Genomic DNA, 20,752 nt, shown 5'->3' on the forward strand with positions numbered 1-20,752 from the left:
CAATTATAAAACTTATAAAAGTGTTGTTGCATTAAAAAGAAACCAAATTACCAGTTATTATGCATTTAATCTTAATTAATGCATTTTCCCGAACAATTGCATGTTAGTAATTTTTACGTATTAATCTATACATCATAATTACTAGCTTGTTTGAAGTTTTAGTGAGTCTAATTGAGCAACTGATCAATGTTTAACTGATTTTCCCACTGGTTAAAGTTATGACTAAAAATAAATGCCATACTTTATTTAAAAAAAAAAAAAAAAAGCGAGACATTAAGTTTGGTTCATGCTCACTTATATGGGGGGTGGATTTATTACAAGTACCTCTGTAGAAAAATAATACTCTCTCGCTCCAGACTTTGTAGTAGTAAATTTATTTGAAACAAAAGTATTCCAAGATATTTGGTCCCATGATAAAAAAAAAGTGACATAAAATAGTTAAATACAATTTTGCAATAAACTAAAACATTCAAAGGTTGCCAATCCTATCAAATGTGGTACAGCCGGGTGTTTAAGCTTTAAAGTACATCCAAGTGCATTACAGTAGTGATAGACCACTTGTGTGAAGTAAAAAACAAAAGATGGGTGCTTGAATTGAACACTAAGATTGGCCTAATAAATTCTTAAAGCAATAGCAACTTTTTTTTTTTTTTTCTTTTTTTTTTTAATTGTTTAGAGATGCAATTTTTCTGAAATTGAACAGCAGCTTAATAAAACATTCCAGCCTATTAATATATAAAACATAGAAAAAGTACCAAATGAATTAAAATTTCATAAAACTAGGCTTGAAGAGACAGTAAGAGCTCTAGTGTATCATCTAGACTAGAGAAACCTTATGAATCACCTGCCAACTACTTGGGTTTTAGTTCATTTACATTTATAGGCACATGAGTAAGCTGAAAACACGAAAAAAAATTGCACAAAAGACAGACAGAGACCCACAAACGGAGACTACATGAAAATACGCTGGTGCTTCTGGGAAATGAGAGTTCATGGACATCTAATCTATCACTCAGACCACATCATCCTCATCGTAATAATGACGGTTCCTCTTAATGAGGTCCTCCACTGAGAAATCAGCTCTGTCTTCCTCAGCTTCTTCTCCATCCCAAAAGCCCACATCTTGTGAACCTTGGTTCTTCTCGGGATCCAACCCAGACTCGCTCTCGGGGGGCGATGAAGGACTGTTGACCGGTGAGCTGCATTTTAGGGAGGAAAGTTCCTCTTCTTGTGCTTCCACTTTCTCCTCCTGTTCCATCTTTTCCTCACTGGGTTCCTCCTTGGTTTCTGTTTCACCTTGTTCCTCCTCTTCTGATAAGTTGTGTTCGGTCATGTCCTCGGAAGAGATCACCGTGTCGGTGGTGGAAGAAACGGGTGACATTTCCTCCTCCGAGCTTGGCTTCTCAATTGACAGAGATCTTTGGCAAATCTTGCTGGGTTGAGCGACCGGCGCAGAGCTGAAGATGGAAAACGGCTTGCTTCTCTCCTTGAGTGAGACGCTCCTGCGAATCTTTGGGAGATCAGATTGGTCTGAGTTGCTTGATACCGTGTCGCCCTCTGGAGGCCATTTCGGGCGGATGGGTTTGATGCCACTGCCGTCTGAGGATCCACACACATGGGTTGCGCTCTCATCCCCTTCTGACTGCGGAGGCCAGGATATCTTGAGTCGTCCCGTCTCCAGTGGCTTCTCCACCCTCTCCGAGGTGGCCAGGGTTCGGGTCTCTAAAGTGGCCGCAAGCACATTAACTTTTACCAATGGAGACTCCTCTACTGTTGGGCTGGACGTGGTTTCTTGAGGTGACAGCTTCACTTGCTCCTCGGCTCCTTCTCCTCGCACCTCCCAAAGCTCTTTGTGGGGTCGGTGGCCGAAACCCTCATCATAGTTGCCCTTGGCTTTAAACAGCTGGCAGAAGTGCGGCTTGCAGTAGACGTTGTTGTGCAAAGAGGCGTAGTTCACCAGACTGACCAAAAGAGAGCAGCAAAACATAGCGAGAGATTAGAAACAAACCAACTTGAACATTTAAATACACAAGTCCTGTCCTAAATGGCATTCTAGATCTTTTACTGAAAAAAGGTTATATTATTTTGTCAGGAATAACGTAGACAAGACAAAAAAATGGTGCATCATGACAAAGACAAAAAAATAAAAATAAAGTTGATTGTATGAAAAATGCCATATGACATGCACTAGCTTTTCCAACATAAAAATAAAAAATTAAAAAAAGTCAATTCAGATTGGCTAAATTTGTGACAAAACAACCCAACCCTTCTTATTCTCGCACTAACCGTGAATGTCACCTGTGTAACCATAGTAAATGTCAAAGATTCAGTAAGTAGGCCTATAGCATTTGTTAAAGTTTATCACAGCTGACAATGATTAGTTAGTCAAATTTGAATTAACCAAGGGGTTTTTTTTTGGTTCTGACTGTAGAGTTTGAGTCCCATATACACACACGTAAATATTTTCAAAATATATACTGCATGTGTGTGTATTTACATATACACACATAATAAATAAACAGTACACATACATATTTTATGTAAACAAAAACTTTTATTTTAGATGCGATTAATTGCTTGATAGCACTACTTTAAATACCAATAAATCAAAATGTTTGCATGTTTGTATTCTGTACGTTAAACACAATTTGTGCACTGTTAATAGTTACATTTTTTGTTTTAAAATACATATTTAATTGAGTTTTAGAGATTGCATTTCTAACAAAATATGGATGTTCCCACCATACCTTAGAGAGGTATCATGGAATGTAATTGCAACAATATAACATTTAACACAAATAAAGTGGTTATATTGTGAATATGGATTTTATTTAACGTACAATTTTATAAAAAAAAAAATTTTAAATACATATTTTGTTATATTTAAGAAAAAAGTTGTGTCCCCCAAATTCATGTCTGTGGCGTTACATCAATGTATGTCACCCCTTTAAGAACTACTTCCCGTGTGTAAATGTAAAAAGTTTAGCTACATTTCTGACAATTTCATGTGTTGCACTTTATTAGTGTCTGTGGTGTTATGTTAATAACATGCAGATCTGACACATTTTAATCAAAACTTTGATAAATACATAATTATTATTATTTCCAAAATGTCCCCTGATCTTGAAATCATCATGATGGCAACCTCCATTTTTAGAAAAGTCTGGAGTTACTGTCTTTTCTGGTAACACCACAGAGCCTATAGTAACTTGCAATATAAAGTCTGTTGTGTTACTTCAAAATGACATAAGTGGCTGTGTCATCAGTGTTTTTGATTGAAATTGTTTAAAAATAAAAACGTTCTTAAGCTTTTATTTGAATGGATATAGCATATTAAACTAATTTTAAATGCAGAGCAATACATTTTATTAGAAAAAAAACAAAACAAGCATTTTTACAAATTCTGCCTCTCATTCGCCCAACTGAAGAATGACCCATCTCCATTTCTGTAAATTACCGGTGTAGTGCCGAATTCTGACCCCCGCCAGATTATTACCCCCCTGGTATTGGCAGATTTAGGGTTAGGTGTGGGGGAGGGGTTAGGATTAGGCAATCAGGTTGGGATTTCAACAAGGGGGGTAATAATTTGGCAGGGAGTCGAAAATGGGCACAACACCAGAACTACACGACATATGGACACTTAACAGACAACTAGTCCAGTAAAGTTCAGTTCACACTGCAGAGTTTCACCGAAACCGGTTGCCACTTTTGTAAATAATCAATGTGTGTGAACGTAAAACTCAAATACAAAACTGACAACCTGCTGTGGACGTGACCAATATGATTGTTTCAGATCATTTAGTAGGCTAGTTTATATAAAAAAAAAAAACAGACTAAAACAATTAAAGAAATACTAGTAAAGTGAAACACTTTGCCTGTTAAATAACGCATTCTACACATATATTCAACATAAACATAACCTACACTGACGAGACTGCACAAAAGAATTCACAATATTGTTTAAGTAGTGTACTCAATGTTATTTCAGAAGTAGAGTCTCTTGTCCTCACCTGAGTTTAGTGTTGCAGTAGGCACAGCGGAAGCAGGTGTTGTGGTAAATCTGCTGATTCGCTACAAGTTTCTCTAGCGGGTACACAGTCTTAAGGCACGTGATGCAGGTTTCACGGACAGGCAAACGGAACGTCTACAAGTGCACAACAGTGTTTTAGAAAAATAAATAAATACAGAGATAAAACTAAACTAAAAGATAAAAATAAAAGTTAATACTGATTGAGTACTCACCCTAACAGTTTTAGGCTGGTTTTGATCAGGACTTACAACGGAGCCTGTAAAATGAGAGCAGTGTTGTTTCAGCAAAACTATCTCAAGAGGGCGCTGACTTCCAAGTGACTAACAGTGCATGTATTTGATAAAACACAGAGTTTAGTCATAAAATAAAGCATGATCAGTTCTCACTGTGTGTCAAAATACAGTTAAGCTCAGATTAATAACGAGTAGAAATTTCACTCATGATTTGTATGCAAGTGTGGTTGTAATAGACTCACCATTCCTGTCTGAATTGGGACTTTTCATAGTGTTGGATTCAGAGCCCTACAAGATAGAAAGAGACCTAGTAAGTCTCCAGTGCCAGCAACATTACTACTTTAATTTAAAAAAAAAAAAAAAAAAAAGTTATAATCTGTTGTAAGATGAAACTGCAGTTGTAACCCTTTCTGCTTTCATAATGTGACATCTGACTAAAACCTGATATTCAACAAAAATAAAACACAGGAATCGACTGCATCATGAAAAGCAGGAGATTGAAAAAAAAAAAATCTAAGAGATTCAGCCAAAAACAAAGTCAGATGTGGGGCAAGTTGTTCGATGAACAAAATATGTGTATGTACACAATAAAGCCAGGATCATATATTAACAAAAACAAATAGAGTCTGTTCAGTCCGAGTATTTCATGTTGTTAGTTCTCACCACATCAGGAGACACTGGCGGCACATTTTCCTTCTGCTTCCCACTGTGACTGCGGACTTCATTGTCTGCTGGTTCACTCTGCCAGAACCAGGAACACAAAAAGGAAAAAGGTTATCTTTGTGCATGTGCTCCCTTAAAGGAACAGTACACACAAAAATTTGCATTCTGTCATCATTTTATCATCCTGAAGGCATTCCATTCCAAAACTTTAGGATGCAACACAAACGAATCACTTTTTAAGCTGCATTTGCATGGGAAAATAGGACTGAAATCATAAAACCTCAGAAAAGGGTCATCAAAATACCATAAAACAGTCTATAAGACTCTTGACTACATTATTATATATCTGTAACTAACCTCAAGAAAAGCTGGCTAAAATTTGTGTCATTATTCTCTGATGATCCTGAAATCTGAATAAACCAGAGCAGTCCAATTCATGCATTAATCATTAAGATGGGTTTTATGAGCAGATTCATTGATTCATGCTTTTCATTTACAATTTTGGACATCACTCAAAAAGATCTAAGGCCAAATGTCAAGATTCTTGGGGATTTTTAGCGACTTAAAAGTTGCATGAGAGTCAGTCATACGGGTTTGGAACAACAGGAGTGAATGATGACAGACTTCTCAATTTGGGGTGAACTATCCCTTCAAACCAGATGCAAATAGTGTCATGTCAGCAGAAAGACTGAACATTTGCATGTGATGAAATCATACGGTGTGATGGTAACGGAGGGAGTGTTTATGGTGAAGGGGGGTAGAGGGGGTTGTCACTCACAGTGGGGGAGGAAGGGAAATCGTGCTTAGTCACAGCTGCCTGGTACATGGCCATTCGGTCCCTGAGAGGGGTGGACTCCACCATTTTGACTCCAGAGTCAAGACTTTCTGTGAAGAACGGAAGAAAAAGAGTCAGATTAGTCAGTGGGGGTCTCTACTAACTCAATGAAATACAATGGGGAAAAAAAGTATGTGCGCCACAAGGTCAAAGCGGGAATGGGAAACAGGAATTTCCACAGAACTGCCATCAGCACTTTCCAGAAAGCGGATTCTTACAGTGTTGCAAAAAGGAAGCAGGAAGTTCAAGATGTGAGATCATGTAACTGAAAACATATTGAACAAGACCCGTGTGTTTGTTTAGTGTGTTTGTTTTAATTCTGTACCTTTATCTTCCATGTTCTCGGATCCACTGTCTCCTGTTTTCCCAGGCTCACTGGACACCTAAACAGACAAAGAAACGAGTGTTAATGAAGAGTGCTAAGCACAGAACAAGGAAAAAGAGAGCGTTAAGAAGTCCTTCAAGTAAATGTGACTAGCCATTTGACACCCATTTTACTACTTGAATGCGAAGCATTTCAGAATGAAACAGGATATTCAATGTAATTTCACAGACTTTAATGTCAGACCCAATGCAAATTTGATCTCATTTCCATTCTCCCCTCACAAAAATTTCCTGTTTCTCATATTATCATGTCCTAGTGGCTGCTAGGGACTGGGTAGTTGCGAAAGCATTGCTAGATGGTTGTTAGAGTATTCTGGGTGGTTGCCATGATGTTAATGTGCAGTTGCTAAGGTGTTCTGAGCGTATTTAGCATGTTGCAGTTGGTAGGGTGTTTCAGATGGTTGCTAGAATGTCACCAAGTGATCTGGGTGGTTGCTAAGGCATTGCTAAATGGTTGCTAGGGTATTCTGAGTGCCATGGTGTTCTTATGTCGTGGTTAAGGTTAAGTCAAGTCACCTTTATTTATATAGCGCTTTTACAATACAGATTGTGTCAAAGCACTTAACAGTATCAAATTGGAGGATAGAGTGTCAGTAATGTATAATGATAAGATTAAACACTCAATTTTCAATTTTCAGTTAAAGGCATTTCATTATTGAATTCAGAGATGTCATTGTCTCGCTCAGTTTAGTTTAAATAGTATCTGTGCAATCAAATCGGCAAAAATCGCTAGAAATTAAGTGTCCCCAACTGAGCAAGCCAGAGGCGAAGGTGTTCTGAATGGTTTTTCAATGTTGTTATGTGGTTGCCAAGGGCTTCCAGATGGTTGCAAGGGCATCACTAAGGGGATGCTAAGGTGTTCTGGGTCTGTGTAACAAAGTGAATTGCTTCTCAAAACTTGCCCAATCATGGCCAAAACAAGCCCAATCTTTTTTCAGGGGAAATTGACTAGCAACATTGTGTTCTGGGGGTTCTTCTCAGTCAAAAATTATGTTCTAGGGTGCGTTTCCCAACAGCAATTATGGTCGCAAGTTCTGTCATTACCACTAAAGTTCAATGGAACTACTGACCATAGGCATCTAACAATGCACCCCCGGGCGGACTTGGCAACACCGGAGTTCTTCCTTCAAAATGTAAGTCTCTAGGATTTATTTTTTTATCTGTTGCCCAGCAAAAAATAAATAGATACAGATATCTTCATATTAAGCCTTATTCAGTGCAGAACAAAATTACACCCCAAAGTTTAACACTCTGGGTAAGGGGTTTGTTGAAATCCCCCAACCCATGAGCTAAAGTAATACTTTAGTAAACAGCACTAATTAGCAATGTGACAAGAGACATTTAAAGCCATGACAGCAGTGTTTAAACATGTCTCCTTCTCTGGCCGGCCAGCTCCTCCACTGACATCAATAATCCTCTAATGAGCTCTGAGAGAGTCGTGGACAGACACCAGCGTCTGGCTTTACTGCCACAACACCACCAGCACACACAGCACAACTGCTCTCATGCAATTCTACACCCACCGGACTGAGACACATGGAGAACAGAACAACCCGTTACTAAACCCACAACATTAACCCAACAGTTTGAGACCCTGTTGATGTGGCTGAATTGCATGACGTGAAATATTAGATCAAATGAGCTGCTTTTGTCACAATGTTTGATCCGTAAACTTTTCGGTAAATTATTCATTAAAATCACGGGCAACATTTATAAAGTTCAACATCTGTTCCTGTTTGCTTACAATACTTCAATATAATAAACCTAGCAATTAAATGGGAGGGAAAACGTTGTATTTCTTCATGTAGTGATATTAAGTCTTAGCTTTTGTTTCAGAATATGACACTTAAACAAAACCATTTACTTTTGAAGTGCCTAACAAATACAGTCCTACAACAGTGCAGTCAATCCCAGGACAAACACATCCTCCAAAAAGTCTGCTGTATCCATTGTCATTGTTCTCAGGAAAGCAGCACGACAGGAACTAAAACTGACATCATCCCACCCAACAGAGAGTTTCCACATGTAACAATAACAGTATCGATCTAAAAGCCACGTGTCTTACCTATTTAAAATCAGACAGACAACAACGGGCGGTCCGCCGTGATTCCTGGAGATTTACAGAGCCGAGTCTGTCTGCCTAAAGCCCGGCAGTGCTCTGAGAGCAGATTAGAGACGGTGAGCATGCCAGTGTTTTGCTGGCAGCAGCGGGAGAGATGGAGAGGGGGAGGGCTGAGAGGGTGGGGTGGGGTAGGCAGCTGCTTGAACCTCTAAATCCAACAAGGGGGCTGAAACCAGCCCACCCCAATCGTGGATTAGCCATCAGCGCGGCTGTGGGGGAACCAGCCGGCCAGGCATCAGTGCAGCGTCTCCAGGCTGGTGTGCCGACACCAGGGGAGCGGGAAATAAACACAGTACAAAAGGCAAAAGCAGCGCAGCCATAGGGGGCATCAGCCCAGACAAAAGACCCTCTATTAATCCAAAACACACAAAAGATGGGAACATCTGAGCCACGGCCTGCTAGAAATGAGGAGTGTCCTATCAGAGCATAAAATCTGTGACAAAGGATAAAATATGTACAGTACACATATACTATCTATCATAAAAAATTCAGTACACTTTCATTTCATTTAATCCTTGAAATAAAGTGGCAAAAGGAAGATATTTTTAAAAATTTGAAGATTATGCAATATTCAATAAATCTATACATTTACACACTTTTATCTTATTATAATGACACTATTATTATTCTGTTATTTTAGCATCGAGATACCATTATATTTTATTAAAATTTTGCATCAGTTTTATTTTTATAAGTCAATTTTCATTTTAGCTAAAGTTTTACTAATTTTGTTTGTCATTTTTACTAGTTTTTATTCATTTCAGATTTAGTTAGTTTAGTGCAGTTAACATACATACACACACACACACACACACATACACAATTTATCATCATTATTATTATTTTGACAAAATATATATTATATAATTGTCAATTTTCTTTTTTTTTCATTTTAATTTTACAGTTTTAGTCATTTTTAATTCTTAGTCATTTTTAATGTCTAGTTTTTATTTCAGGATTAGTTTAGTGCATGAAGTTTAGTTAACACATACAGGTGCTGGTCATATAATTAGAATATCATCATAAAGTTGATTTATTTCACTAATTCCATTCAGAACGTGAAACTTGTATATTATATTCATTCATTACACAGACTGATATATTTCAAATGTTTATTTCTTTTAATTTTGATGATTAAAGCTTACAGCTCATGAAAGTCAAAAATCAGTATTTCAAAATATTAGAATATTTACATTTGAGTTTGAATAAATGACATCCCTAAAATTCTGGGTATCTCTTGTTCTTTGAAACCACAATAATGGGGAAGACTGCTGACTTGGCAATGATCCAGAAGACGAACATTGACACCCTCCACAAAGAGGGTAAGTCACAGAAGGTCATTACTGAAGGGTGTGGCTGTTTACAGAGTGCTGTATCAAAGCATATTAAATGCAAAGTTGACTGGAAGGAAGAATTTGGGTAGGAAAAGGTGCACAAGCAACAGGGATGACCGCAAGCTTGAGAATACAGTCAAGCAAAGCCGATTCAAACACTTGTGAGAGCTTCACAAGGAGAGAACTGAAGCTGGAGTCAGTGCATCAAGAGTCACCACGCTCAGACGCCTTCAGGAAAAGGGCTACCAAGCCACTTCTGAACCAGAGACAACGTCAGAAGCATCTTACCTGGGCTGTGGAGAAAAGAACTGGACTGTTGCTCAGTGGTCCAAAGTCCTCTTTTCAGATGAAAGTAAATTTTACATTTCATTTGGAAATCAAGGTCCCAGAGTCTGAAGGAAGAGTGAGAGGCACAGAATCCATGTTGCTTGAAGTCCAGTGTGAAGTTTCCACAGTCAGTGATGATTTGGGCTGCCATGTCATCTGCTGGTGTTGGTCCACTGTGTTTTCTGAAGTCCACAGTCAACGCAGCCATCTACCAGGAAATTTTAGAGCACTTCATACTTCCTTCTGTTGACAAGCTTTATGGAGATGCTGATTTCATTTTCCAGCAGGACTTGGCACCTGCCCACACTGCCAAAGGTACCAAAAGCTGGTTCAATGACCATAGTGTTACTGTGCTTGATTGGCCAGCAAACTCGCCTGACCTGAACCCCATAGAGAATCTGTGGGGTATTGTCAAGAGGAAGATGAGAGACACCAGACCCAACAATGCAGATGAGCTGAAGGCCACTATCAGAGCAACCTGGGCTCTCATAACATGCCACGCCGCATTGCTGCAGTAATTCAGGCAAAAAGGAGCCCCAACTAAGTATTGAGTGCTGTACATGCTCATACTTTTCATTTTCATACTTTTCAGTTGGCCAAGATTTCTAAAAATCCTTTCTTTGTATTGGTCTTAAGTAATATTCTAATATTTTAAGATACTGATTTTTGACTTTCATGAGCTGTAAGCTCTAATCATCAAAATTAAAAGAAAGAAACATTTGAAATATATCAGTCTGTGTGTAATGAATGAATATAATATACAAGTTTCACTTTTTGAATGGAATTAGTGAAATAAATCAACTTTTTGATGATATTCTAATTATATGACCAGCACCTGTACATGCATATATACACACTTATTATTAACAAAATAATTAAATGAAAAATTACTAATAAAACTAAATGACGCACACTGGATGGTAAAACATCTGCGAAATTCTAGCTTCTTATGAAATGTGTCCACCCTTCAGACTCTGCACGTCATTACATCTAGTCATATCTGGAACTTCTCTTTATTAACTGCTTTTCTCAGCAGTTCATTACTCAGTTCAGCTCTCAAAGTAGCCCAAATTCAATATCCAGCGACATTCATAAAGAAAATCTCTGCTGCAGATTTAAAAATAAATAAAAACTGCTGGAGGAGTTGGATGATGAATTCAAATCATTTCAGCCCGTCTCTCTCCCTCATGACCATCCCTCAGGTTAAAGGAGAGAAGTTTGGCTTTGATGGGAGCAGAGAGCCTGAACCCTGCAGTGATCATGTGGATGTTTATCTCATGACATCAGCCCCCCGGTGAGAACAGCAAAGACTTTGAATGAGAGCAACCTTATACCTGTTTAATGATGAAAAATGTCTTTTGACAGGGTGAGGAGTTTGAGTTTAGCTCAAAAAATGAATTTTAATTATTCAGTGTAACTACCAAGTCCAAAAATTAAAAAAAAAATCACACAACAAATGTAGTCGGCTGCAACCAGATCATTGAGTGAGTTAAAGTGAACTCAAGAACCGAATCAGTGTCTAGTGTTCTTTTGAGTCATTTCTTTTCCATGAAATGTCTTGTTGGACTAAACTATTCACAAATTTAAATCACTAACTGAAAGTTTGGATTAGGGATGGGAAAAAGTCTCTAACCCCAATAACTACAATTTGTCTTTGCAAGAACCACTAACTATGGTGTGGATCCAAGTTCATTGCATGCTGGGACGTTTTAAACCACTAGTGATGCAGTGGTGACGGTACAATGGGAAAAATGCATTCAGTTTCAGTCTTTCCCTCTCCTCCACCCACGCTACTTCAAAACAGCTTACTCTTTTGCAGATAAAATGTTGGCCACGACTCCCTTTGCAGTCCGTGGAACAAACAAGAGACACCATTGTGCACGGTGAGGTCCCAGTACATTTTGAACACATAACCTTTGTGAAAAATTAGATTAAAGAATAAAGCAAAATGTCAGATGAAGACGAGGCATGACTAAAAAGACACCACAAGAATGTTCCTGTCATCAACAACCACACAGACTAGCAGAGAACAATAGATCAGAAATTCAAATCAGTGGATCTCGTTTCAAAAGAAGCTTTCGTAAAACCTGACTTCCACATCTTCTGACAAAATTTAATACAACAATGTTAGAGTGTTGTTGTGTTTTGTTTTTCTAACTCCAAGTATGAACAATAGGAGAAGTAATGCTAGAATTAGCAAGCAGCACTAACATTTAATGCAAGGTTACAGAACACAAGTTAACAATAGTGATCCTGCAGGCTGTTTCAGAGCAGTGACCAACAGAAACAACCTTAGAGCTCAGAGGGAGACTGGAGAAGCACACTTGTGTCTTCATGACCACAGACCATGTGATTCACAGCATGACCGGTCTCTTGAATGTTTTGAATACAAGCGGATATCTAGCCAGCAGAACAGACAGATGTAGTTTGATCGTGTTGTCTTGATCACAGCACTTAATCAAACTTTAATATACTTCAAGGGGACATAGGAGTAGACGTACTACTGTACATACTAGACTTACTACTTGAGTCACAATGCAAAACATCCTCCCCAGTCCAACCTGAACATTTATGAATGTGAACAAAGCTGCAAAAACATGCCATTCAGGAATTATACTACCATTCAAAAGTTTGGAGTTGGTAATATTTTTAAAACAAAATTCTCTTACGCTCACCAAGGCTGCTATGTTATTTGATCAAAAACAGCAATATTCTGAAATATTATTACAATTTTAAAACAACTGTCTTCTATTTTAATACATTTTAAAATGTAATTTATTACTGAGGCAAAGCTGAATTTTCAGCATATTACTCCAGTCGTTAGTGTCACATGATCCTTCAGAAATCATTTTAATACACTGATTATTTTGACGGTTTTGGTCCAAGAAGTGTCAATTAACATTTATAAGATTGTAAAAATATTATAATTTTAAAAAGTTGGGGAGGGTTGGGCTTTTAAATTGCACACACACTTTCAGTTCATTTATACATACAAGTAGTGGTATCTACTAAACTGACAAGATGCCCAATTAAGATAATAATTCGAGGGCTGAGAACCAGAAGGACGTAAGTGACATTTTTGGTGAAATGGAGATATATACATCAAATGAAAGCTCTTAATGAGCTCTTTCTACTGGCAAAAGTACTGTCATCCATTTGTATTATAAACAATTGAAATCAGTACACAAAGTCAGATCAAACTATGGTAGAATTTTTGTTTTGTCTCTCCTGTAAAGTTGGTGGAATGTCACTTACACCCTTCTGGTTCTCACCCCTCGATATGCACCAATTTAGATAATTATTTGTACTTACATTGTTGTGAAAGGTCTCGCCTTTTTCAAACATCATCTTCAGACTGTTGAGAGGCACTGTGGGCTTTTCGATGGGCACATCTCTTTGCGTCCACTTCTCCATCGCCTGGTCACTGTCGCTCAACAACTGGGTCTCTGTGCTGTCAACAAGCTGGCCGTCTGTGGACTCCAGTGAGGTGTTAACACTGGGATCTAAAGGCTGTCGCTGATGGTTCTCCTGCTGTGTGGAGTGTGTTTTGGGTTCTAGAGATGTAGGCGTTTCCGCTGGTTGTTCCCAGAGCTGCTTTAGGACACTCAGATTCCCGTTGCGCGAGGAAGGAGCCGACTTCTCTGGAGACTGTAAAGAAGAACAAAGAGACTGTCAGTAGTGTGTTCACTCCTGGGGTTTCTCAACTTTTAAACTCTAATCTCGACAGAAGACAATCCAGACAATGGAGTCTGACTGTACTGATCTATAACTATCTAAATTGAAATTCAAACATAAAAAAAAAAATACAAATTTAAATAACAGTATATACAGATTAAGTCAATCTTAAATTTTTAATAAGACCTAAATAAAGATCTAATTATAAACACTAATACATACACTCATGATTAAAAATACATTACTGACTGAATGTCTCCAGGGCTTTTATGACAATTTTGACACTGAAAACCAACAGAGAAAGACTCAGGAAAAGCAGTAAGCAGATATAAATGATTGAGAGTATCTTGTCAATATCTGGATTAGTAGCAATTGGCTAAACAAAATTGTTAGTCAGTTAGGAAAAGGTTGACTACAAAAGCTTCAGAAACCTGGCAAATGGAAGGAGTGGCTCCCTCAGACTGTGCTGGTGGAAATGAGGGGGAAAAAATGCAGCACCAGATGCTAGTCTTTAGAAAATATCTGCATGAGGGAACTAGGCCAACCCCCTTACAACAGGACAGACAAACCAGGAAGAACATAAAAAGGGGAAGTAGTGACAGGAAACGGGGGAAAAAGAAAGTTTGAAGGATATTACAAGCTTAGTCACATGTCCAGGTTGTGTGAGCAGTTAACATTTAAGGTTCAATTTAAGTTTTAAAAATGTTTTTGTTAAGTTTGTTTAATGGTTAATGGAATACAAACTGATAAAAATACTTTAAATTTATAATAATAATAATAAAAAAATGTATTTAGACTATAAATTAGTACTAAAATATTTTGAATTCTGAACACAGACATGAATTACTTTAGGAAAAGAAAAAAAAGTACCGTACTTATAAGCTTAATAACAATGTTATGAATTAAGAAGTTTTTTTTATAAATAGAACCCCCCCCTCCCCCCCAATCAATCAACTAGGAGTTTAAAAATCTATTTAGCTTTTATTACTAAGTATAACTCATACTGTTGTGGTGTGCTTACATGCAAAAGCAACTAAGGCGTGCTAATTTGACCCTAGTTTCCTCCCTTTAATGCATGCTACAACAGCTCACATACTTCAGGCTGATGTTAAGATGTCTTCTGGAGTCAGCTATTCAAATTCCAGACAATTATGAGGTCTGACACAAACACACTGAACCAACTGGCAAAACAATGCAAGGCATCCACACAATGGGGCAGAAAGCAAAACCCTTGATTTAAAAAAAAAAAAAGTTTAACAAAACCTCAATGCAAAACCTTCATAACACGAAACGGCTGCATTCTCTTTCAAATAGAGTCATATAGTTCATACCTACATCCACAAGAGTATCATCCTGCTCATCCTCATTTCTGCAGCTCCTGACAAACTCTCACACCATTTACTGAAGCTTCCTCATAGTGTTTTATTTATGAAGAAACACTACCATTCAGAAGACACAGATTGACTGGACCAGTTATGTAAAGCGCATGGGAATTACCTGCAGATTAAGACGTCTAAATAGGGATTGAGATGACTTGACACTGAATGCATGTGTGTCTAAACAGCAGCAGCAGTAGTTTAATAGTGCAGTTTTCAGATAGAAAACTAGATAATGAATAGCAAGGTGGTGAGAACTTACTTTTTTCTTGTCTGAACTGGTTTCTTCTGCTGCTTTCTGGTACCTGAGAAGAAATGAAGCGGAAGTGTTGTTCACTCAGCTGAAACTCAGGAAGAGTAGCTAGTTTCTATGAATATTAAAAACTAATCATCAGAAGCTTGACTTCTGCCTATTTCTGCCCATTTTATCTGCCTAAAAACTAAAAGATCACCTTTGATCATTGGTGGCCCCTAGTGGTCACATGTAGGAGTGCAAACTGATGAACTGGACTGTCTTGATTTTGCTTCCAGTTTTATTTTCACGGCATGTTAAAAACAAAACTTGAAATCTAGCCTAAAGGGGTTTCAGATACACTAACCATCTGTTGGAAGGACTTGAAAACATTCCCAAGCACTGGAAGCAGGAAGTCCATCTGATTTTCAAAGGAAATCAACATTCAAACTAATCGTTGGCTCTAAATGTAGGTTAGTTGGAAAGAAAAACAGTGATAAAGACTACAAAAATGATGATAATCATAGTCCTGCAGGCCTGAACAAACGCAACAGTTTAAAACAGCCGAACACATGATTTATATTTGCCCACACCTATCATAGGTCAGTAATCAGACTCGAAACCATTTAATCCTTCGCTTTGAATTCTTTAATGCTCACTAAGCCAGCTGGCAAATCTACAGTAGCCTACTTGGGATGGTGAAGTCATTGATGTAGGTGTAGAAAGGAAGCCAAAAGCAGAACGCTGGAAAAGACATTAGAAAACCTGACAGGAGATGCACTGGAACAACTCCAGATGCTTTGAGAAATTCCTCCGCACAGGAAATACACTGACCGAGCTGCTTCTAATGAGTCGGGCAGCAGATATGTAGCTGTAAATCAAACATGTACGCTAGTGGTCCAGTAACTGAGACCAGACTGAAAATGGGTTTTAGAGTTCTGACATTTTTAAAACAAGAAATGTGAGAAAGTATTTGGAATTCTCATAGGTCAATGTAAGTAAACTTGTCATTAATGTAAAGTATATCATTTGTAGGCTAATTAAATTAAACTGTATTAAATTTCACAAAATGCGCCTCGAATAATTTGACTGTGTGTCTGGGTGTTGACAGCATCACTGTAGGATTTGACAGCACTTTCTGCTGATGAACCTCCTGATAATGTTGGAGCAGAGGTCTGAACATCATAAACCAATTTAGAACAAAACAGCAGCTTTTAAAACAGAGGTGCATCGTAAAAAAGGTTTAGAAACAAGGTCTAAAGAGCACTAAAAGAGTGCTGAAGTGAAAGCAAATTGGAGAGGTTAAGAGACAAGTGAGATCAGTTTTAGATATGCAAATCCTGAAATTTGCTTACTTGGAAAATCGCTCAGCAATGGCTGTGTTTTTGCCTCGCACGCCAACAATGGAGAGCTCCTTTGCTGTAACTCGCAAGGACTGTGAGGCCCATTGCCCGCGATTAAATGAACTGACTGCCATCTTGGTTTCCTGATGTCTTCAGTAGGACTTCTGTTATGACAGAGGCATTTCAAATATTAGTTTAGTTTAGTTTGTTTCATTTATTTATGCAGGGACGATGCACAACAGAAGCGTTGTGCCAGAGTTAGCTATAAAGCTAATTTTCATCTGCAGTCCCTGGGCAGAATGTTGTTACAAAATTGCAATATTCAGTCACAGACAATACAATACAAACAAAATGACATCATAATCAAGTCAATGATTACACATTTGATTTTCTTTAAGCGTAGTTTTAAAAATACTAAATGTTGTACACTGTCTAATATAAACGGGTATTAAATTCCATCTTTCTGCTGCTCTAAAAGCTGATTGTTAAAATGAAGACAAAATTACTTGCTCCTTTGATGATTACATAGCCAGCCCAGGAGTTTTTAAACCAAGACTCTCAGAAACCCCCCCAATATATAGAAAAGTTAGATTTTTCAGTACCACTTATTAAACCATCAAAATTCATTACAATATCAGATGATAAAGTAATGATTTTTCCCAATACGCTCTTAAATATAAAAGGTTCTATTATATTGGCATTGATGGTTCCATGAAGAACCTTTAACATCCACGAACCTTTCTCTTCCACAAAAGGTTCTTTAAACTCTTAAAAATAAAAGGTTCTAAAAGGCAGCAAAGCCATAGAAGAAACATTTTGGTTCCTCAAAGAACCTTTCAGTGATCAGTTCTTAGAAGAACCACTTTTTCTTAATGTCAAGCACATTTTAAAAATCTAAAGAACCTTTTTCCACTATAAAGAACCTTGTGCGCCTTGAAAAGGTTCCATGGATGGTTCTTCATGGAATAATAGATGCCGATAAAGAACCTTTATTTATAAGAGTATAGACTATAAAATTGTTCTATAGACTATAAGAAATGGTTATAAAAACTGTTAAAAGGTTCTTTAGGGAACCAAAAATGGTCCTTCTATGGCATCGCAGTGAAAACCCCCTATTGAAACCTTTAATTTTCAGTGTGGATAGAAATGTGGTAAATTGAATTTTATTTAAACAACTGAAAACCCTACAATCAGACGTTAAAAAAAGCTGGCCCAATACAATGCATTGGGGAAAAAAAAATAAAATAAAAATAGGTATCCAATTATACTCAAGGCAATCATGCGATTGCACAAATCAAATGGGTCATGAAATCCCCAAAACACCTGTGGGACATTCAAAGGCGGGAGAAATGATTGTTTTACCATATCACTCTTGAATGAATCATTCAGCGTCAGTGCACAACACCTGTAGATCCAGACATGCTCAGACTTATGCCTGATATGACAGAAAACAGCAGAACAATTCTCTTATCACATGAGGTCATGCCCGTTAAGGTACTTACAAAATTCACAGGAAACCAATCATCTGTGGGCAACCGCAAACCGCTCCTTACCCATGAATTCATCACGTACACACAGGTGAGAATCTTATATGAATAGACAGAAACTGCTGGAAGTTATCCATGTAAAGATTAGGATCAGAATTTTCCTTGCCACAGCAATTTTCTCAGTAAATAACTATGATTAGGTTTCAATAATACTAATACTAATTCCTCAAATTAGCCAGCTTTTTAACATCTTTTATTTTAACAACAGCATTAAAAGCATCTTAGCTTTAGAAATATATCAATTCAAACATGTTCTCCACCATGTACAGTTGAGCAAAGAGCTTTGTTTTAGCTAATGCAAGAAAGAAGCAGATTCGCAGTTAAAATGTCACTGAAGCTGCTGATACAGCAACTGAGTCATCATTACCTCAGATTACTTCACTTACATAAAACCATAAACAGAGTTTTAATCTGCTATATAGTCTGTTGCCTGAGAAAGAATCACATCAAAGGAACCCAAAATTAGCTTTATTAAGTTTTAATACTCTGAGAGATCTACGTTTTCTCAAGGATCTCTCATATTGAGACATTAGGATGTGACTCAGAAGATGAGACACTCTCGCTCTCATCTCATAAATCAGGACTTCCTCAAAGTCAACAAGTTACAGACGAGGGCTTTCCAAAATTGCTGATTTGCTTCAAGTAGACACTCATCCATTCATCATAAACGCAATGTTCCCATGTCATTTTAAGCAGAAGCACATTCAGATGAATTCAATGAAGCAGAAATATCACACTCAGGTCACATCAGCATGCTTAGACAAGTCTACAGTTTATTCCCACAGGTTTGACTTACCCTTGCGCTCTGCTTTTAATCATATTATCAGAAAGGTTCCAACGTCTTTTGACCAATACATTTTCAATACTTCACCCAGTCATTATAGTCTTTTAAAAACCACAAAAAGCAATTTATAGCTAGTCAAAAGTAATATTTCAGTATTAAATTCATAACTTTTCCAGGCCTGGAAATCACAGTTTTAAAAAGTGAAAGCGTGTAAAAATAAAAACTTAATAAAAAAATATTTTCTCAGAATCATGTTTCAAATGAATGCACATTTCCTTTTAAGTTGCTAAGATTATTTCAAATTAATAAATACAAATATTCTGAAATATTTTGTTTAGTTATTTTTTCATTTACGCAACAATTTTCATAATGCATGCAATACACAAATAATGCTGAAATGTATGTGCTCATTTAACTTTGATTACAAATAACTGATATTTAGCATTGAACTACGTATTACAACTCTCAACCCGTTTTACACAAAAATGACTTTCTAAAATTAACAAATGCAGTAAGTTTTCCATTACATTTTACTGAAAAGAAAGCTGTCCCCTTTAAATTCACTTAGCAAGTTAGATAAATCGGCTGGTGAGACCATTGAAAGCAAAGTGAAAAGTGAGAAGCAGCTCAATCAAACAAAACCATGAAGCATGCATTCAAAATGCAAAACATGACAAGCTTGTGTTCCCTCTGAACTCATCAACTCAAACAAAGGCCCATGAATCACAAATCAAAACATACTTACTTTAAACTTGCAGTCTTTCAGTGGGTGTGCGTTTGAGTTTTCTTCTCGGCCTCTCTGTCTGTCCTCTCAATGCTCTGAACACTCTGCCTCTGCTCACTCTCACATTGTTTGTGAGTGAGGAAATATACTGACTCCTCTCAGCCAATGGGAAGAGAGCTGCTTTGCACCTAGCAGGTAAGGCTCCTCCCACTTCTGGGCTCAGCAGTTCATCATCAGACTCTCAGAAGAACAGACAGAGTGAGTCAACAAGGCCTCTACTCAGTCTGGGAATCCCACAGGATTCCTGGAAGTGAGCAAAAGTCCCCGCCTCCATGTCCTGCTCATATTTCACCCCAAAATGAAAAGAATTCAAGAGGACAATAAAGATTGTAAGTTGTGTGCAACTTCATTAGAGATTCTTATTAAATTCTCCTCTAATATAAAATAAAACTGTGGGAACACAAAGCAATGATGTCTCACAGAGGAGCCTGTCTAGGAGACTTCAGGAAATGAATCAGTTTTTTTTAATCCCAGTCACGTGGAAGTCTTACTTGAGACTGGACACGACATTCCACAGTGTTATATTACGCCTTTCAACACATTATATATATATATACATGTTTCCTCAGAAAAAAAAGGTTTGTAAATGTATAAAAATAAAAATATTAGTTATTTCCAAATTTTAAATTTGTATACTTTAATGCCTTATTTTTCTTAAGGGGGCCAATAAAACTCTATAAAATATTCTCCTGGATTTGTCAAGCACGTTAATTCAGAAATTGTTGGTGTTTCATAAATGGAAAAGTGATGATGTTCCACTTTTTACTCAATTGTGTCATGTTGAGAACCAAGAGGGAATAAATTATTATTATTTTTTATAAACATGAGAATGGGCATATATGAACAAATATCATAAGAAAAAAAACTTAAATATTATTTAATGCATTTTTCCTAATTACCATTTTGCTGAGCACATTTATTCACATTTTTATAGATTTCGATAAAACAGAAATACATAAACAAATGAAATAATAACGAAACAGAACAAATACACAAAATGAACACTAAAAAGAACTTTGTGGCTTTCATTTGTGATCCACATCTGAATAATCATAAGGAAACTTCCTCACAGAATCACAATCA

The 20,752-nt window shown here is 37.3% G+C and overlaps 1 protein-coding gene across 1 annotated transcript; it reads right to left on the bottom strand.

Annotated features, from left to right (window-relative positions):
• Positions 1-342: 342 nt before the first annotated feature.
• Positions 343-19,830, bottom strand: lima1a (LIM domain and actin binding 1a). Its single transcript, XM_058762281.1, has 11 exons — positions 19,631-19,830; positions 16,567-16,718; positions 15,242-15,284; positions 13,241-13,576; positions 6,087-6,144; positions 5,705-5,811; positions 4,927-5,004; positions 4,506-4,551; positions 4,243-4,286; positions 4,011-4,144; positions 343-1,961 (listed from the first exon to the last, which is right to left on the bottom strand). Exons 2-11 carry the CDS (start codon positions 16,686-16,688, stop codon positions 1,013-1,015), a joined length of 1,917 nt encoding a protein of 638 aa, XP_058618264.1. The 5' UTR covers positions 16,689-16,718; positions 19,631-19,830; the 3' UTR covers positions 343-1,012.
• Positions 19,831-20,752: the final 922 nt, after the last annotated feature.

Source organism: Onychostoma macrolepis, chromosome 23, assembly GCF_012432095.1.
Source record: "Onychostoma macrolepis isolate SWU-2019 chromosome 23, ASM1243209v1, whole genome shotgun sequence".
In the NCBI taxonomy this organism is placed as follows: Eukaryota; Metazoa; Chordata; class Actinopteri; order Cypriniformes; family Cyprinidae; genus Onychostoma; species Onychostoma macrolepis.